The 19,585-nt window shown below is 37.5% G+C and overlaps 3 protein-coding genes across 5 annotated transcripts; 2 read left to right on the plus strand and 1 right to left on the minus strand.

The window, feature by feature from the left end:
• Positions 1-1,436: 1,436 nt before the first annotated feature.
• On the plus strand, positions 1,437-5,892 carry BZIP17 (Basic-leucine zipper (bZIP) transcription factor family protein). Its single transcript, XM_086246904.1, has 2 exons — positions 1,437-3,461; positions 5,246-5,892. The coding sequence occupies exons 1-2, from the start codon at positions 1,613-1,615 to the stop codon at positions 5,680-5,682; spliced, it is 2,286 nt and encodes a 761-aa protein (XP_086103030.1). The 5' UTR covers positions 1,437-1,612; the 3' UTR covers positions 5,683-5,892.
• A 104-nt stretch (positions 5,893-5,996) lies between these two features.
• Positions 5,997-10,952, minus strand: PPD6 (thylakoid lumenal protein (Mog1/PsbP/DUF1795-like photosystem II reaction center PsbP family protein)). Its single transcript, XM_086246907.1, has 3 exons — positions 10,558-10,952; positions 7,036-7,352; positions 5,997-6,418 (listed from the first exon to the last, which is right to left on the minus strand). Exons 1-3 carry the CDS (start codon positions 10,865-10,867, stop codon positions 6,248-6,250), a joined length of 798 nt encoding a protein of 265 aa, XP_086103033.1. The 5' UTR covers positions 10,868-10,952; the 3' UTR covers positions 5,997-6,247.
• Positions 10,953-16,013: 5,061 nt separating this feature from the next.
• SEC15A (exocyst complex component sec15A) lies at positions 16,014-19,351 on the plus strand. Of its 3 annotated transcripts, none has more exons than XM_086248070.1 (2): positions 16,014-16,171; positions 16,816-19,351. In XM_086248070.1, the coding sequence occupies exon 2, from the start codon at positions 16,823-16,825 to the stop codon at positions 19,190-19,192; it is 2,370 nt and encodes a 789-aa protein (XP_086104196.1). In that variant the 5' UTR covers positions 16,014-16,171; positions 16,816-16,822; the 3' UTR covers positions 19,193-19,351. The 3 variants fall into 3 exon arrangements, with proteins under 3 accessions (XP_086104196.1, XP_086104198.1, XP_086104197.1); XM_086248072.1 differs by having other exon boundaries at positions 16,014-16,167; positions 16,803-19,351; XM_086248071.1 differs by having other exon boundaries at positions 16,014-16,167.
• The last annotated feature ends 234 nt before the right edge of the window (positions 19,352-19,585 follow it).

Here is a 19,585-nt window from a genome sequence, read left to right on the forward strand (position 1 = left end):
ATGTTTTTTGTCTCATTTTACCACCCACAACTCCTTTCCGTGTCCCACTTAACCCTTTTCCGTCAACTCCGTCAGTCAGTCCGTCAATTTTGATGACGTGGCAAGGATATTTCGTCTTACCTTAGTTTCGTCCACTTGGACCCTAATTAGCCACCTAGACTATATGTAAGTTGCCACATGTACAAAAAATTAATAAAAATTTTAAAAACTAAATCATTTAAAAAAAATAAATTTGTGTTCTCTTCCTCACTTCCCTTCCGCACCCGAGCACCCCCACCACAAACCACCATCTTCTTCATTGCCGGTGGAGAGGGAAGGAGGAGATAAGTGGGTTTCTAGAGAGGGAGGGAGGAGAGGCAGAGAGAAAAAAAGGAAAGAAAAGGTGGGTCAGGGTTGGGTGTGGGGGAGGGAGGTGGGTTGGGTGTGAGGGAAGGGCTGAGTCGGGTTTGGGAGGGACTGGGTTGGGGGGAAAAGGGGCGGGTCGGTGCTGGGTGAGGGACGGGTAGGGGGCCTAGGTTGAGGGGGGGAGAGGGGCTGGGTGAGGGGCTGATGCTGGGTGGGGGTGCAAAGGGGCTGAGGGTGAAGGGCAGGGGGTGCGATGGAGCTGGGTAGGGTGGCTGGTGCTGGATGGGGTCGGGGGCGGGGCGGGGCTGGGGAAGGGGAGGGGGAGGGGGAGGGGTGGGTGGGTGGGTGGGTGGGTGAGTGGGAGGGAGGGGCTGTGTGAGGCGAGAAGGGAATTTTTAATTTGTTTTTTCAAATTTTAATATTTTATTTTAAGTTTTTAAGTTTTAAATTTTAAATTTTTTTTAATTGTATTAAAGAATTAAAAAAAAAATTTTCAAAAATGGATAAGAAAACAAAAATGCCTATGCCACGTCCCCAATTTTAATGGATTGACTGATAGAGTTGACGGAAAAGAGTTAAGTGGGACACAGAAATGAGTTATGGATGGTAAGTGGGACATAAAAAATTTCAGGGGTAAAGCAGGAAATAAGCCAAAAACAAAATGGAAAAAGACTTTTGGGCCATGGAAGAGGTAAAATTTTCTTATAGGCGGCTCCCCCGTATGGGCTCGGACCCAATAGTTTCGAGTCTTTGCTTTGTTGGTAAGAGACCCAAATACCCAATGGTTTGAGTGAAGAGGTATATCATTACAAAGTATGGAAGAGACCCACAAACAAGCGTAGCGGAGACGTAACTCAAATCCTCTCTCTCTCTCTCCATCGTCAACGAAAAAGAGGAAGTTTCTAGATACACCATAACCCCTTGACACGCGGCGTATGATCAACTCCCTGGCCAACGTGGCACTTTTCTTTTGGATAAAAATCTCAACTCCATTTTATTATTTTTCACGCGCTTTCCTCTTTTTCGAGAGATTATTGCTGAAAAACCACTGGAGAGTGGAGATTGCATCGCATCCGCATATCAGTCACAGCATTAACTACTAAATCCCAGTAATTACACCCAGACGCGCGTGAATGCACGCGCCAGACCTTGCTTGGTAACAAATTCATTCAAATAACGACCAGTTACAACGAATTGATTAGTCTCCGTCTTCGTCTTCGTCTCCTTCTCCATTTATACCTCTAAATTCTTCCTCTGAAACCCTAATATGGCAGACACTGTGGTTGCTGAACCGCCATATCTGCCCCCAGCACCAAACCCTAACCACAACACTAATTCTAATCATAGCGATTTCAATGAGGAATTCGAGTCCCTAGCGATCCCTCCTCTCGATCCTCAATTCTTCTCGTCGGACGACGGCATGGCCGCCATGACTGATGAGACATTCATGTCCGATCTCGCCTTCGGGTTCGGCTCCGAAGACAATTGCGACTTCGAGCTCACCTTCGACGACTTGGACAATCTTTACCTTCCATCGGAGACAGAGAACTTCCTCGTCCCCGACGGCGGCTTCGATCCCGGCGCGGAGTTTGCTCAGCAGAGCTCCGGTTCCATTAGGCCGTTGGATTCGGGATCTCCTGAATCGGGGAGCTCGGAAGTTTCCGGCGATAAGGGTTCGGATGTCTCGGGGTTTCTGAATTATCCGTCGTCGGAGTCCGGTAGGCACAATCGCGAGTTTTCGGAGAATTCTGATGGGCCCGTGTCGTCTCAGGGCTCTGGGATTTCCGAGGCGGTGAACTCGCCTTCGCATTCGGGAAATTCTGATCGGGATGTTTCGTCGTCGAATGTTGTTATCATCGCTGATGAGAAGGTGAAGGTGGAGGACGAAATGGCGAAAATTTGCGTTGCGAAGAGGAAGAAAGAGATCGATGAAGGGAACCCGGAGTCGAGAAGCGCCAAGTATCGGAGGTCGTCATCGGAGGACAACAGCGCTGTGAATGAAGAGGATGAGAAGAGGAAGGCCAGGTTGATGAGGAACAGAGAGAGTGCTCAGCTTTCGAGGCAGAGGAAGAAGCATTATGTGGAGGAGCTTGAGGATAAGGTGAGGGCTATGCATTCCACCATTGCTGATTTGAATAATAAGGTTTCATATATTATGGCCGAGAATGCCACTTTGAAGCAGCAATTGAGCAGCGGTGGTGGCGGGATGTGCCCACCAGCACCGCCTCCGGGGATGTACCCACATCCTCCGATGGCGCCAATGGGTTATCCATGGATGCCGTATTCGCCCTATGTTATGAAACAACAAGGGTCTCAGGTCCCTTTGGTTCCCATTCCTAGATTGAAACCCCAGCAGCCTGCGGCTGCCCCCAAGCCGAAGAAGTCGGAGAGTAAGAAGACTGAGGGTAAAACTAAGAAGGTTGCTAGCATTAGTTTTCTGGGACTGTTGTTTTTTATATTGCTTTTTGGTGGACTTGTTCCTGTGGTGAATGTTAACTTTGGTGGTGTAATGGACAAAGGTCTTGGTGGGTCTGCTTATGTTAGTGATAGGTTCTATGATCAGCACAGAGGGAGGGTTTTAACAGTCAATGGTCATTTGAACGGATCTGAAGAAATTATAGGGGTAGGAATATCTGGTGGGAAATTTGATGTCTCTAACAAAATTCATCATGAGAGGGGTCATATGCAAAAAGAAAAGGAATATAGGCAGAAAGAACGTGGGTCACAACCTCTGCCAGGCTCTGATGAATTTGTTCGGCTGCGCAATGCCAGTAGTGAGCCACTTGTTGCTTCTTTGTATGTTCCCAGAAATGATAAGCTTGTCAAGATTGATGGAAACCTGATTATTCATTCGGTCCTGGCCAGTGAGAAAGCAATGGCATCTCATGCGCATTCTGAAATGAAGAATAGTGATTTGGCTGTAGCTAAAGATTTGGTTTCAGCATTGGCTATTCCTGAAGCTGGAGGGAACAGAGGGAGACATGCTCCCTTATATAGAAATCCTGCCGGACCACAGAGGGCTCTTACAGCTGGTTCAGCTGACGTTTCGAAGGACCATATGAAGTCAGCGGCAGCTGATGGCAAACTGCAACAGTGGTTCCGTGAAGGTCTTGCAGGTAATAATCTTGCATCTGGTTTGTCTTTTACTTGAGATTCTGTATATATGTACTTAGTGCTTGGCTAAGACATTTATGCTTTCTTTGCTTTGTTGATAAGTTGACATGTATCTTCTAATAAACCAACTAATCAAGTAGAATCTTTTGAGTGGTGAGGGCTAATAGTTAGTTGTGTAGTTGAGTTTGATGACATTCTTGAACTTTATTGGTAGCCAATAGTAAATATAAGTTTAGTGCAATCATGCTAGTAGTGGAAAGATTACTTGGCTTTGATGCTTTGTAAAATGACCTTTTCTTCCTTTTGATAAGTTATGTAAAGTTTGAACTAGTAAAATTGACTTCGGTTGCAGTATGTATAAGAAACTGTGTGAGGCTATGAGGTTGTGGCTATGATCAAGTTTTTTTCTATTTTTGGGTGATGTATGGTCAAGCATGATGTGATAAATCAGAAGTTGGTTTGAGGCTTTCCTTTGATGATTGTAAAATAATTAAGCTGTCTACCTGTAAAGGGTTTTCTGTTCTGAAAAAGTTGTTATGAGCCTGCACTAGTTTGTGTTTTTGTAGGGGTGTGTGTGTGTGATATGAGATCTGGATCTGGTTTCCTGTTAGAGCTACTTGTCAAGTAGTTGGTGTGTAGATTAATGTACTTGTCATGATAAGTTTATCTGTACAAGCTCCATGTTTTGATATTGAATCCAAAATTTGTATTTTGCAAGAGAAGTTTTTAGTTCTTAGAATTAAAGGTAATATCAATTTAATTCAATGTTTCTGTTGGATTAAATTGATTAGTTGTCACTAGCTTTGCCCTGCTTATTGAAAACACTTTTTACCCTGGCCATTTTGGCTATCATCCTCAATTAATACATATAGAATTTACTAATTTCTAATGAGTAGTAATGGTTCAAGGAGCCAACTTTTTCACATTGCGTGCTGGTCATAATTCTACTGCTAAATAAGTCATAATGTTAAGAAGTCTTATCAATAATTACGGTTAGATTTATTCATACTTTAATATGTAAATAAATGCTGTATGAAGTTTTGTAACAAAATAAAAAACTGTATGGAGTTTACTAGTTTGAGTAACTCCCCCCCACCAATCTTATGTGAAATAAATAAATAAATAAAAATCTATATCTAAGAAGCTCTGTTACATGAACATGATTTCTTCAATATATATCAGTTCAGTTGGAAATACTTGTCAATGACATACCAACATGACACAACTGGGTACATTTTATATTCTTCAGTGGCTGCTTTTAGCTTCTTCACTGGGTACAATTATGTGTTTTACTATTCTACATATTGCATGGTTATGATGATTTTATATTTTACTTGAATGTTTATTTGGTTTGCGTTCTCTTTATTATTTCACTGTTGCAAATCTGTGTACGTGTGCACAAGGTAAAATTAGTCTGCATTTTTCCCTATTTCGGGATTACATATAATAATGGGAATTTTGAACTTATAAATAATTGTGATTTTTCATTGGTTAATGGAAGTCATAGAGAAACTTAATATCTAGTAAGTATTTGAAATAAAGAAATCCTTAGTTTCATATGTTAGGTGAACTGTGTATTTTAGTTCAGATGTTCTGGAGGTTATATGCCGTGAACTGCAGGATGCATTGATATGTGACATTGGATTATTGCTTGTTTCCTGTGTCCTAATAAGTTGTTTAATTCAGTTCGGTTTGTAATTTTTTCTGTCCATTGTACTTCCATTGTTAGTGGTCATATCAAACTCTTCTTTATTAACTTCCCATGGTTTTCTTAAATATTCTGCAGGACCACTGTTGAGTTCTGGCATGTGCACTGAAGTGTTCCAGTTTGATGTCTCAGCTGCTTCTCCTTCAGGAGGTATAATTCCTGCATCTTCAGTTTCTAATGTTTCTGAACACCGTCAGAATGCTACACAGCTTAACAGGGGAAGGAATAGAAGGATCCTCCGCGGTCTCCCAATTCCTCTTGCTGGATCTGATCTTAACGTTACTGAAGAACATGCGACAAGAAATCAACAGAACAGCAACTTGCCTGGTAATAGATCTGTTTCTCCCATGGTTGTCTCTGTTCTTGTTGATCCTAGAGAGGCTGGTGACATTGATGTGGAGATCAAGCCGAAGTCACTTTCTCGGATTTTCGTTGTTGTGCTTTTAGACAGTGTGAAGTATGTCACGTACTCATGCGTGCTCCCTCGATCTGGTCCTCACCTAGTGACTACTTGAACTTGGAAAATTGGCTTTGGAGTTTTGAATGACAACTACATCTAATTCCAGAAGCTCCCAGTTTTGTATATTAACAAAAGAATAGCCCCTAGATTGTTAACCTCCTCATGTACCCTTAATTTTCTAGACTATCCAAAGTTTCTGTATGTCTGTTTGAACTGCGATAGTCCGGTTAAGATTATGAATCATATGGTTCTTGAATTTAATATAGCCATCTGAGTTTGTATGGAACACCTAGGTTTTTTATATATTATCAAAATTGGGTTAAATGAATGTACCCTCTTCTATTAAATAGGACCCAAGTAATAGTTGGGTCCTGACTAGTTAACACCTTTTAAACAAATAACCACACACTCATTCCCTTACAACAGTCTGCTCAGATTTCATATGTTGGTGGGATCAAAACTGCATAATGGCTGCATTCAGGATGTACATTATACTTTACACAAGTAATTAATTATATATACTCAGTCGATATAATCTCATAAATGGTGAACTCAATTTCTTCAAAATGCAGCCTTTTGGAGTGGAAATAATTTTCTTCATTTCATTTGGCAATGAGTAATTAAACCTGAAAGGAATCAAGCATGGCTTTTAGAGTCTTCTGAGATGTTTGCCATTGTTTGTCATTTGCGCTAACCACAAATAATACAACAGTGTTTCCCTTTGCCGTTGCCTTTGCAAGATTGTGGGAACCTGTTAGAGCAAATGGGGTCTCCAGCACATACTTGTAGTACTGCATACAAAGCCACAATGAAAGTTTCAGATTGCTACCCACAGTCACAGATAGAATTCATGTTCACCAGCTTGACTTTTATTCTAAACCCAGAATAGTATAGGTAGAAAAAGAAACAACTTATTAAGCATTTTAAAATGGGAACATAAACCTAATATTAAGGTGTTTAAGAACTAGTACTCTTCTCTAATCAACCTTATTTAGCCAGCTATATCCCATGAACAATGGAAAGAGAGATGGAATCCAAAAGGAATATCCAATTATCTTAGAAACAAATATGTCTCACCAGCAAATTGTAATGATCACAAATGAAACTGAAACAGGCTCACACTCATGCCACTAAAGCTTTAGGTTGATAATACAGTTATTTTGAACTCAATCCCAAAACACATTCACCATGTGATTTACCACAAAGTCTAATATGAACCAGATACTATTGTTACTTGTCCAGTTATTTGTGCGGTAATTAAGGAAGACAAGATTGCACATGTTTCTTGCATAATCAAACTTGTATATGAATGTGAGATAATACAGACAGTTAATACAGGAAATTCTGATGCATTACTCAAAAACACATATTAGTTCATGACAAGCTGAATAGTCAAGAAAGATTGTACCATCAGATCGCCACGCTTTTCAACTGTCGTCTCAATGAGCTCATCTGGGTCATATGTGTTTCCAGTAACGAAAGGGCCAAGAGAAGCAATCAGCTTCTCAGGGTTCCCAATATCTTCAATTGATGCATTCAGTTTATTGGTGAGGCGTATCAAAGGTGAAGCCACAACCTGAAGTTTTCCCTGTTTTTCATCTTCAAATTTGACCTCCACCCAGGGCTCTGCACACTTTGGCTGGCAGTAATTTCCAGATAATATGTTTGCTACACGTGTCTGTTTCCATGTCGGGGGGAGGATGAACTGGTAAGGCTGCACGTTTCCTGCAAAGAACTAAGTTTCGAGTATGATAAGTATATACAAAACAAACAACCATATACCTTACAAAATGCTAGTTTAGCACATAATTGCAATTGTACAAGATTTGAAAATTTAAGAATGAGTAACATAATTCATTTTCATTCTGTGAATCTGAATAGTCCAGTCCTAGAATTCATCAAAAAAACCACTTACAATATATGCACATCACACAAAACTTTCTGTCATTAATGATGGGGCAACAGTAACAATGGTGGTGCAAGCCATAGTGGTAGCGTTGTTATGGTTCGATGAGTGATAACAAGATTATAGTGAGTAGTGAGTTTCATATGTTTACAATAAAAAAATAAAGGTAGTGAGTTTCATATGCGATAACTGTGCTAATTACAATAACTAGCCATATGGTAAAGCACTAAGGCCTACTCTGCAAGCGAGAAAGAAAACAATTCCATGTCCCTTAATTCTCTATACATGATTTTTATAACATTGATGAGGGTTTACAGTAGAAGACAAATTGCCAAACACAACACCAATAACTTCTGTACTGGTTATCATATCTACTCCCTACTTGATTTTGTTCTTTTCTTGCTAATTAAGCAACTCTTGTCACTTGGCCAAGCAACAATAAGAGGAGGTCTTAGAAGGATAGAGAAAAAACTTAGTGCCAACACCATAGGGAAGAACATTCTTTGGTGTTATTTAATTATTTTATTGTGTTATAACAGACAATTCCAGAAAAATTTTAAGAGAAATTTGTCAATATGTACCCATTTATTCCCAGTTAGAGGCCTTTCATTTTTTGTTTAATATCTCAAGATGATGAAAACCAAGTTAAATGGTTTCAGTCATGACATAGGGAGGTAAAACCTTAATCCAGGAGGCAATAGTACTTTAGACTTATCAATCCTAACACCCCAGCCCTGTATACTGAAAGATGTAAAAAATAAGCCATTTCATTCTTTATTCCTAGGTCAAGCATACAGAATTGAGGTAATACACTGAGCCTGAGAACTGTAGAGTTAAGCTATGTTAAGAAAGAGATTGATGTTAAACTAATTTTCTTATATCTTTGTAGGCAAAGCAGAACTTAATCCAGATATATGCAATGAGAACAGAAACCAATAACATATTCAGAATCCTCAAATCTATACTAGAAGCTTTGAAGGGGGAAGAATGAAAATATGAAATCAGAAAACTACCTATAACTTTCTATGAAGAAACCAAACATCATTCTCACTCCAGCTTCAAGAAACCGCAGCTCTCTAAGGTATTCATTTTAATTTCTTTTGGAATTTAATGAAAGAATAGTTATCGTAATTCTATTAGTACAAAAATTCCTAATACTCGATCTCTGGGAGACTTTCAACTGCATAAGGAAGCTCACTAGCATCCAGATTTCAAACCTACTCTTCTCTGAAAATGGCTAGCACAAAAGTCTGTAACAGCATTATTTTTACAAATAAAACGTACAGAAAAGATAAAGCACAATCATTTCAGCACTTTGATATCCTTTTTGGAGTCCTCCTACCTCTTATTTTCTGCTCGGATGCTACTCTCCTACTTTTTTCGCCTTTCAATCTTATAAGTATCCAAAAGCATTATTGCTAAAAAATTGATGCACTCGTCTTCTAAGTCCAGTCCAGAAACTCAACAGCTCTTCTTCCTCCTTTATTTAACCTGTGTCAGCAGCCCAAGCTCCAGAGCCCATTCTCTGCTCCTTGACCATTCTCCTTGCTAGCTTTATGTGGTTGAGGCTACAATCAGTTTTCCCATTCCCATCAACTCTCCCTTGCTCAGGCCCAGCCTTCTGCATTAGCTCAACTGGTCCAATTTTTGGGAATCCAATATTTATTCTTATCGGGGGGTTTTGGGGATATGGATTATATATGGCCAAATAGCTCACACTTCCTGAAACTATATTTTATTTTTCCACTCATAGTTTATAATCAGTCTTTCAACCATTCCTGCATTTGATGCCTACTCCATATGTCAAGGCTCGAACCTCTCATTTTCCTCCACTCAAACCATCCCCGAAAATATGAAGCAGACATCCTCCTGTACCTTTTGGGATAACTTCCAATATTCTATTGCTCTTTCACATCCAGATTCACAGTGTCACGTTTCTAATCCTTGTAACTTCCTAAAACTCCTCCATAGCTTTGCGTTCGAAACAGGATAAGATTTCAGAATTCCAACCACGGAAAATATTTCATTCAATGGTTCAGAATAGGTGGACTGATTACTACTTGAGAAAAACATACCTATGACGTCCAGTAAGTATATTGACTGATTTAAGATCCATGCCTTAAATGCAGTGTTGCACATTGTTGGTGAGTTTCTCACCTCCACTCAAGAGGTCTTAACTCTTAACCAGCATCTCAGCCAGAGAGCTCAGGATTGATTTTCAATGATCTGCAAAGCTTCTCATACTTCTTATTACTACTCAACAAGCAGCAAAAAGGCGCCACAAAATACAAGTAGATATAAACCTACACAGGTAACAGACTACAACTTCAAGAAAACCAAAAGAAAAAGTTATTTCCTAGGAAAAAAAATAATCAAAACCCCCACTTGTCACACAATCTCCCATTTGCATAAGATTCCTTGACGTTCACGAAAACCAGAATTTCCAAGTTTAAAATCTTCTGTAATTGTATGATTCTCTGCTCAGTAGAACTGTGACTATAAATTTTGGAATTCCTTCAAGACTGGAGATAGTAAATGACAGCATTACGGGCCAACTGCATTATTGTGACAAAGCTCTAAGTGCTTGATAAGATTACTGACCATCCCACTTAAGTGAAAAAATGCTATCCCAAACAAACAATTGACTCCTCACATTCTTCTTCGGAAACCGCATTCAAAATAAATAAGCTAGAAGCACCCCCTAGACTGCAAGTTCTCCCACCACTAGCAGACTTTTACCTTGGTTAATAAGTCTGTTATTAACAACTAGTAATGTAATAAATCAGTGGTTTGGTGTGGAATTTGCTGAACCAACCAAAATCCACCACTCTTGACTCTACTAGGTAGTCCAAGAACCACTCAAAGCTCCCATGTGTCCTTGCAGCCACACACACACAAACACAACCAAATTGCTAAAGCCATAGAAGTGGGCATACTATAAACAGTTAAAGCTAGAGCCAAGAGGGCCATGCAAAAGAACACATTGAAAAAAAAAAAAAAAAAAAAAAAAACCCATCAAAGTACCTGCGCGAAGAGCGGGAGTGTCTTTAGGAGAGGCTTTGAAGAGGACGAAGGAAGGGTCGGAAGGTGAGGGTGGGAGGTAGGAACCCACCACCACCTCCTTGGCTTCTGAAGGCAGTGGCTGTTTTATTGCTTCAAGCAGAGGAAGCAGAGCAAGCCCTTTCAACAACTCTCTTCTCAAACTCATACTCTGTTGGCTGCGCTGGTTCTGAGGGAATGCAGGAGAAGGCGAGAGAACTGGTGGCGGTTTCGAACGTGAAGAAGAGTTTGAGGGGATGAGAGAGGGCATTGGAGGTTGAGGAGCAGTGGCCATTATGGAGGAGCTAGACACACGAATTTTAGAGGAAACGAATTTGAAGGGTGAAATGGATTATTTGACTCACTCACCTCCTCTCTGTGACTCTGTGTCTTATCCATGTATGGATCAGACAATAAAAGGAAGGGTTAAATACAAAAATGGTCCACAAACTTTACAGTGAATCTCAATTTGGTCTATTATCTATAAAAAGTGTCAATTTGGTCCACGAACTTTGTAAGTTATATCAAAGCAGTACAAACGTTAACTTCCATCGAAAAATTTAACGAAAACTGGTCATGTGCACAGCAAGTGACCACATTTTCAGAGACATTTTCGTCTGTTCATCACATTTTCATGTGATCAATTTCGTTAATTTTCTAATAAAAGTTAGCGTTTGTACTGCTTTGGTACAACTTGGAAAGTTTGTGGACCAAATTGACACTTTTTATAGTTAGTGGATTAAATTAAGACTTATTGTAAAGTTTGTGGACCATTTTTGTATTTAACCCTAAAAGGAAAAAGGCTGACTTGTAATTCAGGGCGCCATTGGACTTGCTCATCCCATTGGGACCCAGATATTCTTTTTTTTTTTTTTTTTCAAGTTATTTCAATTAAATTCTCATAGTTTACAATTTGTTACCATCAAGTAAAATTTAGACAGTGAAATCCTTTGCTCCTATACGAATTATGTTACAACCAGCATGATAGTGCAACTATACAAATTTTATGATCGTTTTGTTCATAAACTCACAAATATTAGCATACATTGTATGTGATTCTCACATGAAAATTTTGCCTAAAATGTTGACCAAATTTTAATTTTGGACTTAATTGTAACAAAATCTAGACTACCGTGACTTGATTAAAAAAATTAAAATAACATGGACCACATCATATAAGGTCCGTTGATTTTAGGTACCAAATTTCAATGTTTTTTTATTTTAACTATCAAAACATTTATGTCATTTCACTTTAGATACTAAAATTGAGTTTATGTACCAACTTTAAAAAACGTGATTTTATCGAGCACTTCGAATTGTTCATTCAGTGAACAGTGCCGAGCGCTCGAAAAACATTTTCTTTTTTTTTACAAACTCAACTGTGACTGTACCTAACAGTCATAATTTTTTTACTGATTTGTTTTTTTTTTTTTTTTCAGTGTTTACTACGCTTAAACTTTAATGTTTAGTCTCTAGGTTGTAGAACTTTATCCTCCAGCCTAAATCGAAAGCATGAAACCTTTATAAATTTTAAATTTTTATGAATTTCAAATAGTCCTAACTGTGACTGTTCGACAATAACAACTATATAGCAACAAAAAAATAATAATGGAAAACCACTGAGCGCTCATTGTCAAAAAAATTCACGTTTTGTACATATTTGTAACTTAATCCAAATTGTCTTACTCTAGATTAGTACCTAAACTAAAAAAAAAATTAGTGTTTTGCTGAAAAACTATTGATATTTGGTATTTAATCTTAATGTTCTATCTATTATACATGTGTCAAGCAAAAAAAGGTTAACATTTGATTATAAGAAAGAAAAAAAATATTATAAGATTAGTTATCTCACAAAAAAAAAAAAAAAAAATCACATGGGTCGGCCGTTTAAGGTACGACACTTTTTAAACGCGCATGAACACCTGAATAGAGACTAGTGTGAATATATAAAGGAGAATTTTTCATTAATAGGCTTATATATATATATGTATACACAAAAATGCTCTAAATCTAACTGGAAGCAAGTTAATACAAAAGCAAATCACATTATTAGGCCCACCACACTAGGGGTGGGCATTAAAACCGAAAATACCGAAACCATACCGTTCCGTGTCATTCCGTATCGTTTGGTCCCATCCCATTTTATTTTTTCCAATCTCGTACCGATCTTGTACCATATCGATTTCAAACGAGATGGGATCGGTCCTGAATGTTCAATACCGGGATGGTCTCATCCCGTACCGATTAATTAAAATTTAATTAAAAATTTATTTATTTAATTTAATGGGCCCAAATATCACTAAGCCCAATTCATTTTTTAACTTGGATTTAGAAGATGAACCTTGTCTTGAAGAACTTGAATTTTATGAAAGTGTAGGTAATGTTTTGTTTATTATCTTAAACTTTACTTGGTTTGCTTTGTAAGTTTGTATATATTTGTTTTGTAAGTTTCATGGACTAAGTTACTAATTGCTATGAATTATTTTGTGTAGCATATGCAAGTACTACCATTGATGCCACTTGTAGTTTGAAGAGTTCAAATCCAAAAGCAAAGGGAAAGTAATTTGGATTTCAATTACTTATGAGTTTGAGATGTAATAAGCCATAAGGCTTAATTATGTTTGTTGTGTTTGTGATGTAATAAGCCATATGCTTAATTATATTTTTCAATTTTTTTTAGTTTGGGATGTAATAAGTCATAAGGCTTAATTATGTTTTTTAATTTGGATTTGGTAAATAAGCTATGAGGCTTAATTGTGATTTGCTGATTTATGAGTTTATGTTTGAACTTTGAAACTTTGAATATTTGAATTGTTAAAGTTTATGTTGTATTGTTGTTTATTTGAATTTTGAATTGTTGAAGTCTTTAATTTAAATTTTCAATCTTGAATAAAAACAGGTTATTACTTGAATTCTTGTTCTGTTTGCATAGTTGAATAAAAATAGATTATGTTTACAGGTTATTATTTGAAGATGAATTTTGAATAAAAATTGAATAATTGATTTTTTATTATTTTTTAGTCTGGGATCGGGAATGGTATCGAACCAGTTTGGTACGGGACGAGATGGTACCATAATCCCAAAACCCTCATCCCGTCCCGTACCGATCCCGAACTCAAATCATGAGATGGGAACGAGATGGGGTAAGTCCCGTCCCCCCCATCTCGTGCCCACCCTTACACCGCACAATATAATCTCAAAATCTGAGCCGTCTATTTTTTAGGTTGTACTTCAAAGATCTTCTTTGTTAAAAATCTCCAAAATCGGAAGTCATTTAGCCATTGATTATAATAACTATTTATATACTTTTATCGAAAATAGTGATCGTCTATTTATTTGATCACAATTAGATGATTAAATGATTTCTGATTTAGTTGATTTTTTGTAATGATAATCTTTGAAGTAGGGCGTAAAAAATGGACGGTTCGGATTATGAGATTAGTTATGTGGTGGGGTCAAAAGCATGGTTAGCTTCGTATTAACTTGCTAATCAGTTAGCATTAGAGTACTCATCTATGTATATATATTGAAAATCTTTTGTTTTGGACTAGAATTGGAAGCATTTATTAGATTGACTTTTAACTGAATGTGTTGTTGAGATTCACAAACTAGCATTGTGTTGTCAAGAGAAAAAGAGGGGGAGAGAAAGAAGGGTTAGAATTTATTGGGATGGTTGGCATGAGAACCACCAGTGATGGGTAGCATCTGGTGGAGGGAGGGAGGGTAGGAGGGAGCAGCGTGGGTGGGGTTGCTCATTGTTGCATTTTTTTTTTGTCAAACAATAGAAATTAACTTAGAAAGACCAAAATACTCTCATTTTTAATAGAAAATGTGACAAAATGTAATAGAGGTTTTGACATTGAAATTTTTTTAAAATTAAAGTACCACATCGAATCAAAAAATTTATTAGGTGGTGAAGTAAAAAACGGGTCAAAATTTATGTAGGTAAATTGTTAAAAAGCCTTCTTTTATTTGTCATTGAACGAATATATGTAAATTAACAAGTCATATAGGTGTGTGTGTATATATATATATATATACACCCCTTCTATTGAAGGATTCTTAAAACAATTTCATTTAAGGGATCTCTTATAGGGCCCACTCTTTGTAGTATTTCAACGATCCAAACCGTTTATTTTTTAGATTTATATTCAAAGATCATCATTGCAAAAAATTAAATAAATCGGAAATTATTAAATTATCTAACTTTGATAAAATAAATAGACGAATAAAATATTTTTGATAAATACTTGAAAATTTGAAATGATAACCATTTAATCAAATGGGTAATGTGTTCCGATTTAGCTAATTTTTTGTAACGATGATCCTTCAATAGAGACCTAAAAATGTAGACGGTTCTGATCATTAAATACAATGGGGAGTGAGCCCCACAAGAAATCCCTTATTTAACTTTAAATGAGAGATCCCTCAATGGAAGGGGTCTGTAGATTTACATATGTATACCTTTTCCATTGAGGAATCTCGGATCTCTTGTGAGGTCCACTCTATATTCTACTTTGATTATCGGAACTGTATATTTTTTTGGTCTCCATTAAAGTATCGTCTTTGTAAAAAATTAGGTAAATTAGAAACTATTTGACCGTTGATTAAATGGTCACTATTTTAAGTGTTTATAAAAAACATTTTTTTCATCTATTTATGAGGTCAAAATTAGATATATTAATGGTTTACGATTTTTCTAAGTTTTTGCATAGATGATCATGAAATAAAGACCTACAAAATAAACGATTCATATCGTTGAAATAGAATATAGAATGACCTTACGATGAATTTCTTAAATAAAATTATTTAAGAAATCTTTTAATAGAAGGAGCATTTGTAAATCTATGCAAACCATTGTATGACAAGTTTTCAGTCAAAAACCTGCCAAAGTTTGTACATTTGTAAATTTAATAAAATGAGATAAAAGTATTGAATGATGCATAGTTTTGGGGGTGAAATATCACACAAAACACGAAATTGTAAAGGTAGTAAAGTGCAAAACGACTCTTTTTAATTTGGGACAAGTGGTAATTAGCCTTTTTATGTTTTATGAGAATTGAGATTGTTCATATGGGACCCACAGAGGGGTGGGTCAGTCTTTTCGTGGTGTGTATAAGATGCCGAGTGCACAAAAAGTGGCATGGAGTCATGGACGGAAGGCACCAAACACTACCTCACATTGGTAGCATCGTGAGAGATGTAAAAACTATGTTACGGAAATGAGTGAAACTTACCTGCCCCCGTTTTAGGGGGACAGGTGGTGTCACAAGAGAGAAAAAAGGGAGAAAGAGAGAGAGGGAAAGAGAGAGAGAGAGGAGAGAGATAGAGAGAGAGGGATGCCAGCTGGTGAAACAGGGGGTGCAGGCAAGTTTTATTCTACGGAAATACCGAAACCCCACTAACCAGTTCGAACCCACTGTATGCAATGCAGGAAAGCAGTAGCCATTTATAAAGGAAAACACCAAAACAGAGTGATGGAAATACAAGGAATGGTAGCATAAAAAGGAAAAGCAAGGGTTTCTGGATATAATTCTATTTTTCATTGTTAGATTTCGAGGCTCAAACAAAAGACGAAAATAACAGCTTCACTCCGTAAGTGAGTCTCTTTCACAATCAAAGTTTCCCATTTTTTGAAAATATATCTCGGTTTTTTTTTTTTTTTTGCTTATCTGTTTGTCTTCCACTTTTGAATTGCCTGGTGACAGTGAAAAACATATTTCTGTGTTTATTGTTTTGTTTCTCAGTTATTGTTGTGATCGATGGACTTTTTGGATATTATTGTCATTATGCCCTGATGCCCATTTTGATCAAGCTCTTCTTTTATTTTAGTTTAGTTTAGTTTTTGTTTTTCTTTCTGGGGTTGTTCTTTATCTTATTGCTGTATCAATTTTCAAGGATATCAATTATTTGAACGATTTATAATCTTCCCAAACATAGTAGGAACAAGTATCCATTTTTATTGGTTTTTTATTGTCTTCATGTGGATTTCCCTCCCTTTTTGACAAGAACCCATTTAGATATTTGCTGAAAGGGACATTCTAACCCCTTTAATCTGGTATACATATGTTGTTTAAGATTCTCTTTTAGGTTATGAGAATTTTTTTCTTAGGATATCATATTTTTTCGTTGTTTGATTAGGATGAGTAAGATATAACTTCGTTTGTATCCTTCACTGAGCTTATAATTTTTATTTTTTTTATTTTTCCCTTTTGTATGATTTGATTCAGAGGGATATTTCAGACTAATAATGGATTCAAAAGCAAAGAGAAGAATTGTTACAGAGAATGGGGATGCTGGAGAGGACTTGGTTCTCGCTACATTGATTGGGAATGGAGATGACCTGGGTCCTATTGTCAGGCATGCATTTGAGATGGGGAGGCCAGAATCACTCCTCCACCAGCTCAAGCATGTTGTGAAAAAGAAGGAAGTCGAAATTGAGGAGCTCTGTAAGACTCACTATGAGGAATTCATTCGTGCAGTTGATGAGCTTCGTGGTGTGTTAGTTGATGCTGAAGAGCTAAAAGGCGAGCTCTCCAGTGATAACTTTAAGTTGCAAGAGGTTGGGAGTGCTTTGTTGACAAAACTTGAGGAGCTTCTTGAATCTTATTCAATAAAAAAGAATGTGACTGAAGCTATCAAAATGTCCAAGAACTGCTTACAGGTGTTGGAGCTCTGTGTCAAGTTTAATAGACACATAACTGAAGGCCGGCTTTACCCGGCCTTGAAAACTTTGGATTTGATTGAGAAAAATTACTTGCAGAATATTCCTGTCAGGGCACTTAGAATGGTTATAGAGAAGAGAATTCCGGTGATTAAATTGCACATTGAGAAGAAAGTAACTAGTAAATTCAATGAATGGTTGGTTCACATAAGGAGTTCTGCGAAGGATATTGGCCAAACGGCAATAGGTCATTCTGCATCTGCGCGCCAGAGGGATGAGGAAATGGTCGAACGCCAAAGGAAAGCTGAGGAACAAAATGTTTCAGGGTCAGGAGATTTTGCATACACTTTAGAAGTTGAAGAAATTGATGAAGAATCTGTTTTGAAGGTTGACCTAACTCCTCTATATAGGGCATATCACATCCAAACTTGCCTAGGAATTCAAGAAAAGTTCTGGGAATATTACTATAGAAATCGATTGTTGCAGCTTAATTCAGACTTACAGATTTCTTCAGCACAGCCTTTTGTTGAATCCTATCAAACATTTTTGGCTCAAATTGCTGGATACTTCATAGTGGAGGACCGGGTGCTGAGGACTGCTGGGGGCCTACTGTCGGCTGAGCAAGTTGAAACAATGTGGGAAACAGCTATAGCGAGAATGAAATCTCTGTTGGAGGAACAGTTCTCCCAGATGAATTCTGCAACCCATCTTCTCTTGGTGAAGGATTATTTGACTCTTCTTTGCTCTACTCTCAAACAATATGGGTATGAAGTGGGAGCACTTCTTGAGACGCTTGACAAGAGCCGAGACAAATACCACGAACTTCTTTCGGAAGAGTGTCGTCAACAAATTGCTAATGTTATTGCCAATGATACCTATGAGCAGATGGTCTTGAAAAAGGACACTGACTATGACAGTAATGTCTTGTCATTTAATCTCCAGACATCAGATAATTTACCAGCTTTCCCATACATTACACCATTCTCCTCCACAGTACCTGATGCCTGCCGAATTGTCAGATCATTCATCAAAGGATCTGTTGATTACTTGTCTCATGGGGCACATACTAATCATTATGATGTTGTGAAGAAGTATTTGGACAAACTATTGATCGATGTGTTAAATGAGGTGATACTTAATACAATTCAAAGTGGTAACATTGGTGTCTCTCAAGCCATGCAGATTGCTGCAAACATAGCCGTACTTGAAAGAGCTTGTGACTTTTTTCTTCGACAGGCAGCCCAACTATGTGGGATCCCAATCCGGTCAGTTGAGAGGCCTCAAGCTTGTTTAACTGCTAAGGTGGTTCTAAAGACTTCAAGGGATGAAGCTTATCTTGCTTTGCTGAATTTGGTGAACACCAAGTTGGATGAGTTCATGGCACTTACAGAAAATATCAATTGGACTTCGGAGGATATAGCACAGATTGAAAATGAATATATAAATGAAGTTGTTATTTACCTTGAAACTGTTATGTCCAAAGCGCAACAAATTTTACCTTTGGATGCTTTGTACAAGGTCGGGAGTGGGGCTCTTGATCACATTTCCAACTCTATAGTATCGGCTTTTCTTAGTGATAGCGTCAAGAGGTTCAATGCTAATGCCGTTATGGGTATCAACAATGATTTGAATATTTTGGAGTCTTTTGCAGATGAGAGGTTTCACAGTACTGGCTTGAGCGAAATTTACCCAGAAGGTAGTTTTAGAGGTTGCTTGATAGAAGCACGACAATTGATAAACCTTTTGTCGAGCAGTCAGCCAGAGAACTTCATGAATCCTGTTATAAGGGAGAAAAACTACAATGCTTTGGATTATAAAAAGGTGGCTAGTATCTGTGAGAAATTCAAGGATTCCCCTGATGGGATTTTTGGGAGCCTATCAAACAGAAATACCAAGCAAAGTGCCCGTAAGAAATCAATGGACATGCTTAAGAAAAGGTTGAAGGACTTCAACTGAAGCTTGAAAAGTCTTTCTGCATTCTGCATTAAAATTAGGAGTTCTTTTTTTCCCTTAATTATTAATATAATGTTTCGCCATTGTTGTCTCTTGTTTCTTTTTAGAATGAATGGGATCCTTTAATCTTTCCTTCTAATTTGTGTTCATATAATAAAGCTTCTGCACAATCCTTCTCCTAATCAATTGGAAGTTTTTTTTTTATTCTTTTTATTTTTTATTATAATGATATTTTTACTTTTCTATAGTAGCAAATATGTCCAATAATGCTTGGGAAAAGAAATTTTAACAGAAATTGTGGCCTTGTAGGTGTGCATTATGTGCTAGGGTTTCCCTAACTGTAGATTCTTGGTAGTTGTGGTGCACACAAACTTTGGATTGTTTTCCTGTATGAAA

This window comes from Dryas octopetala, chromosome 6, assembly GCF_963921425.1.
Source record: "Dryas octopetala chromosome 6, drDryOcto1.1, whole genome shotgun sequence".
Lineage (NCBI taxonomy): Eukaryota > Viridiplantae > Streptophyta > Magnoliopsida > Rosales > Rosaceae > Dryas > Dryas octopetala.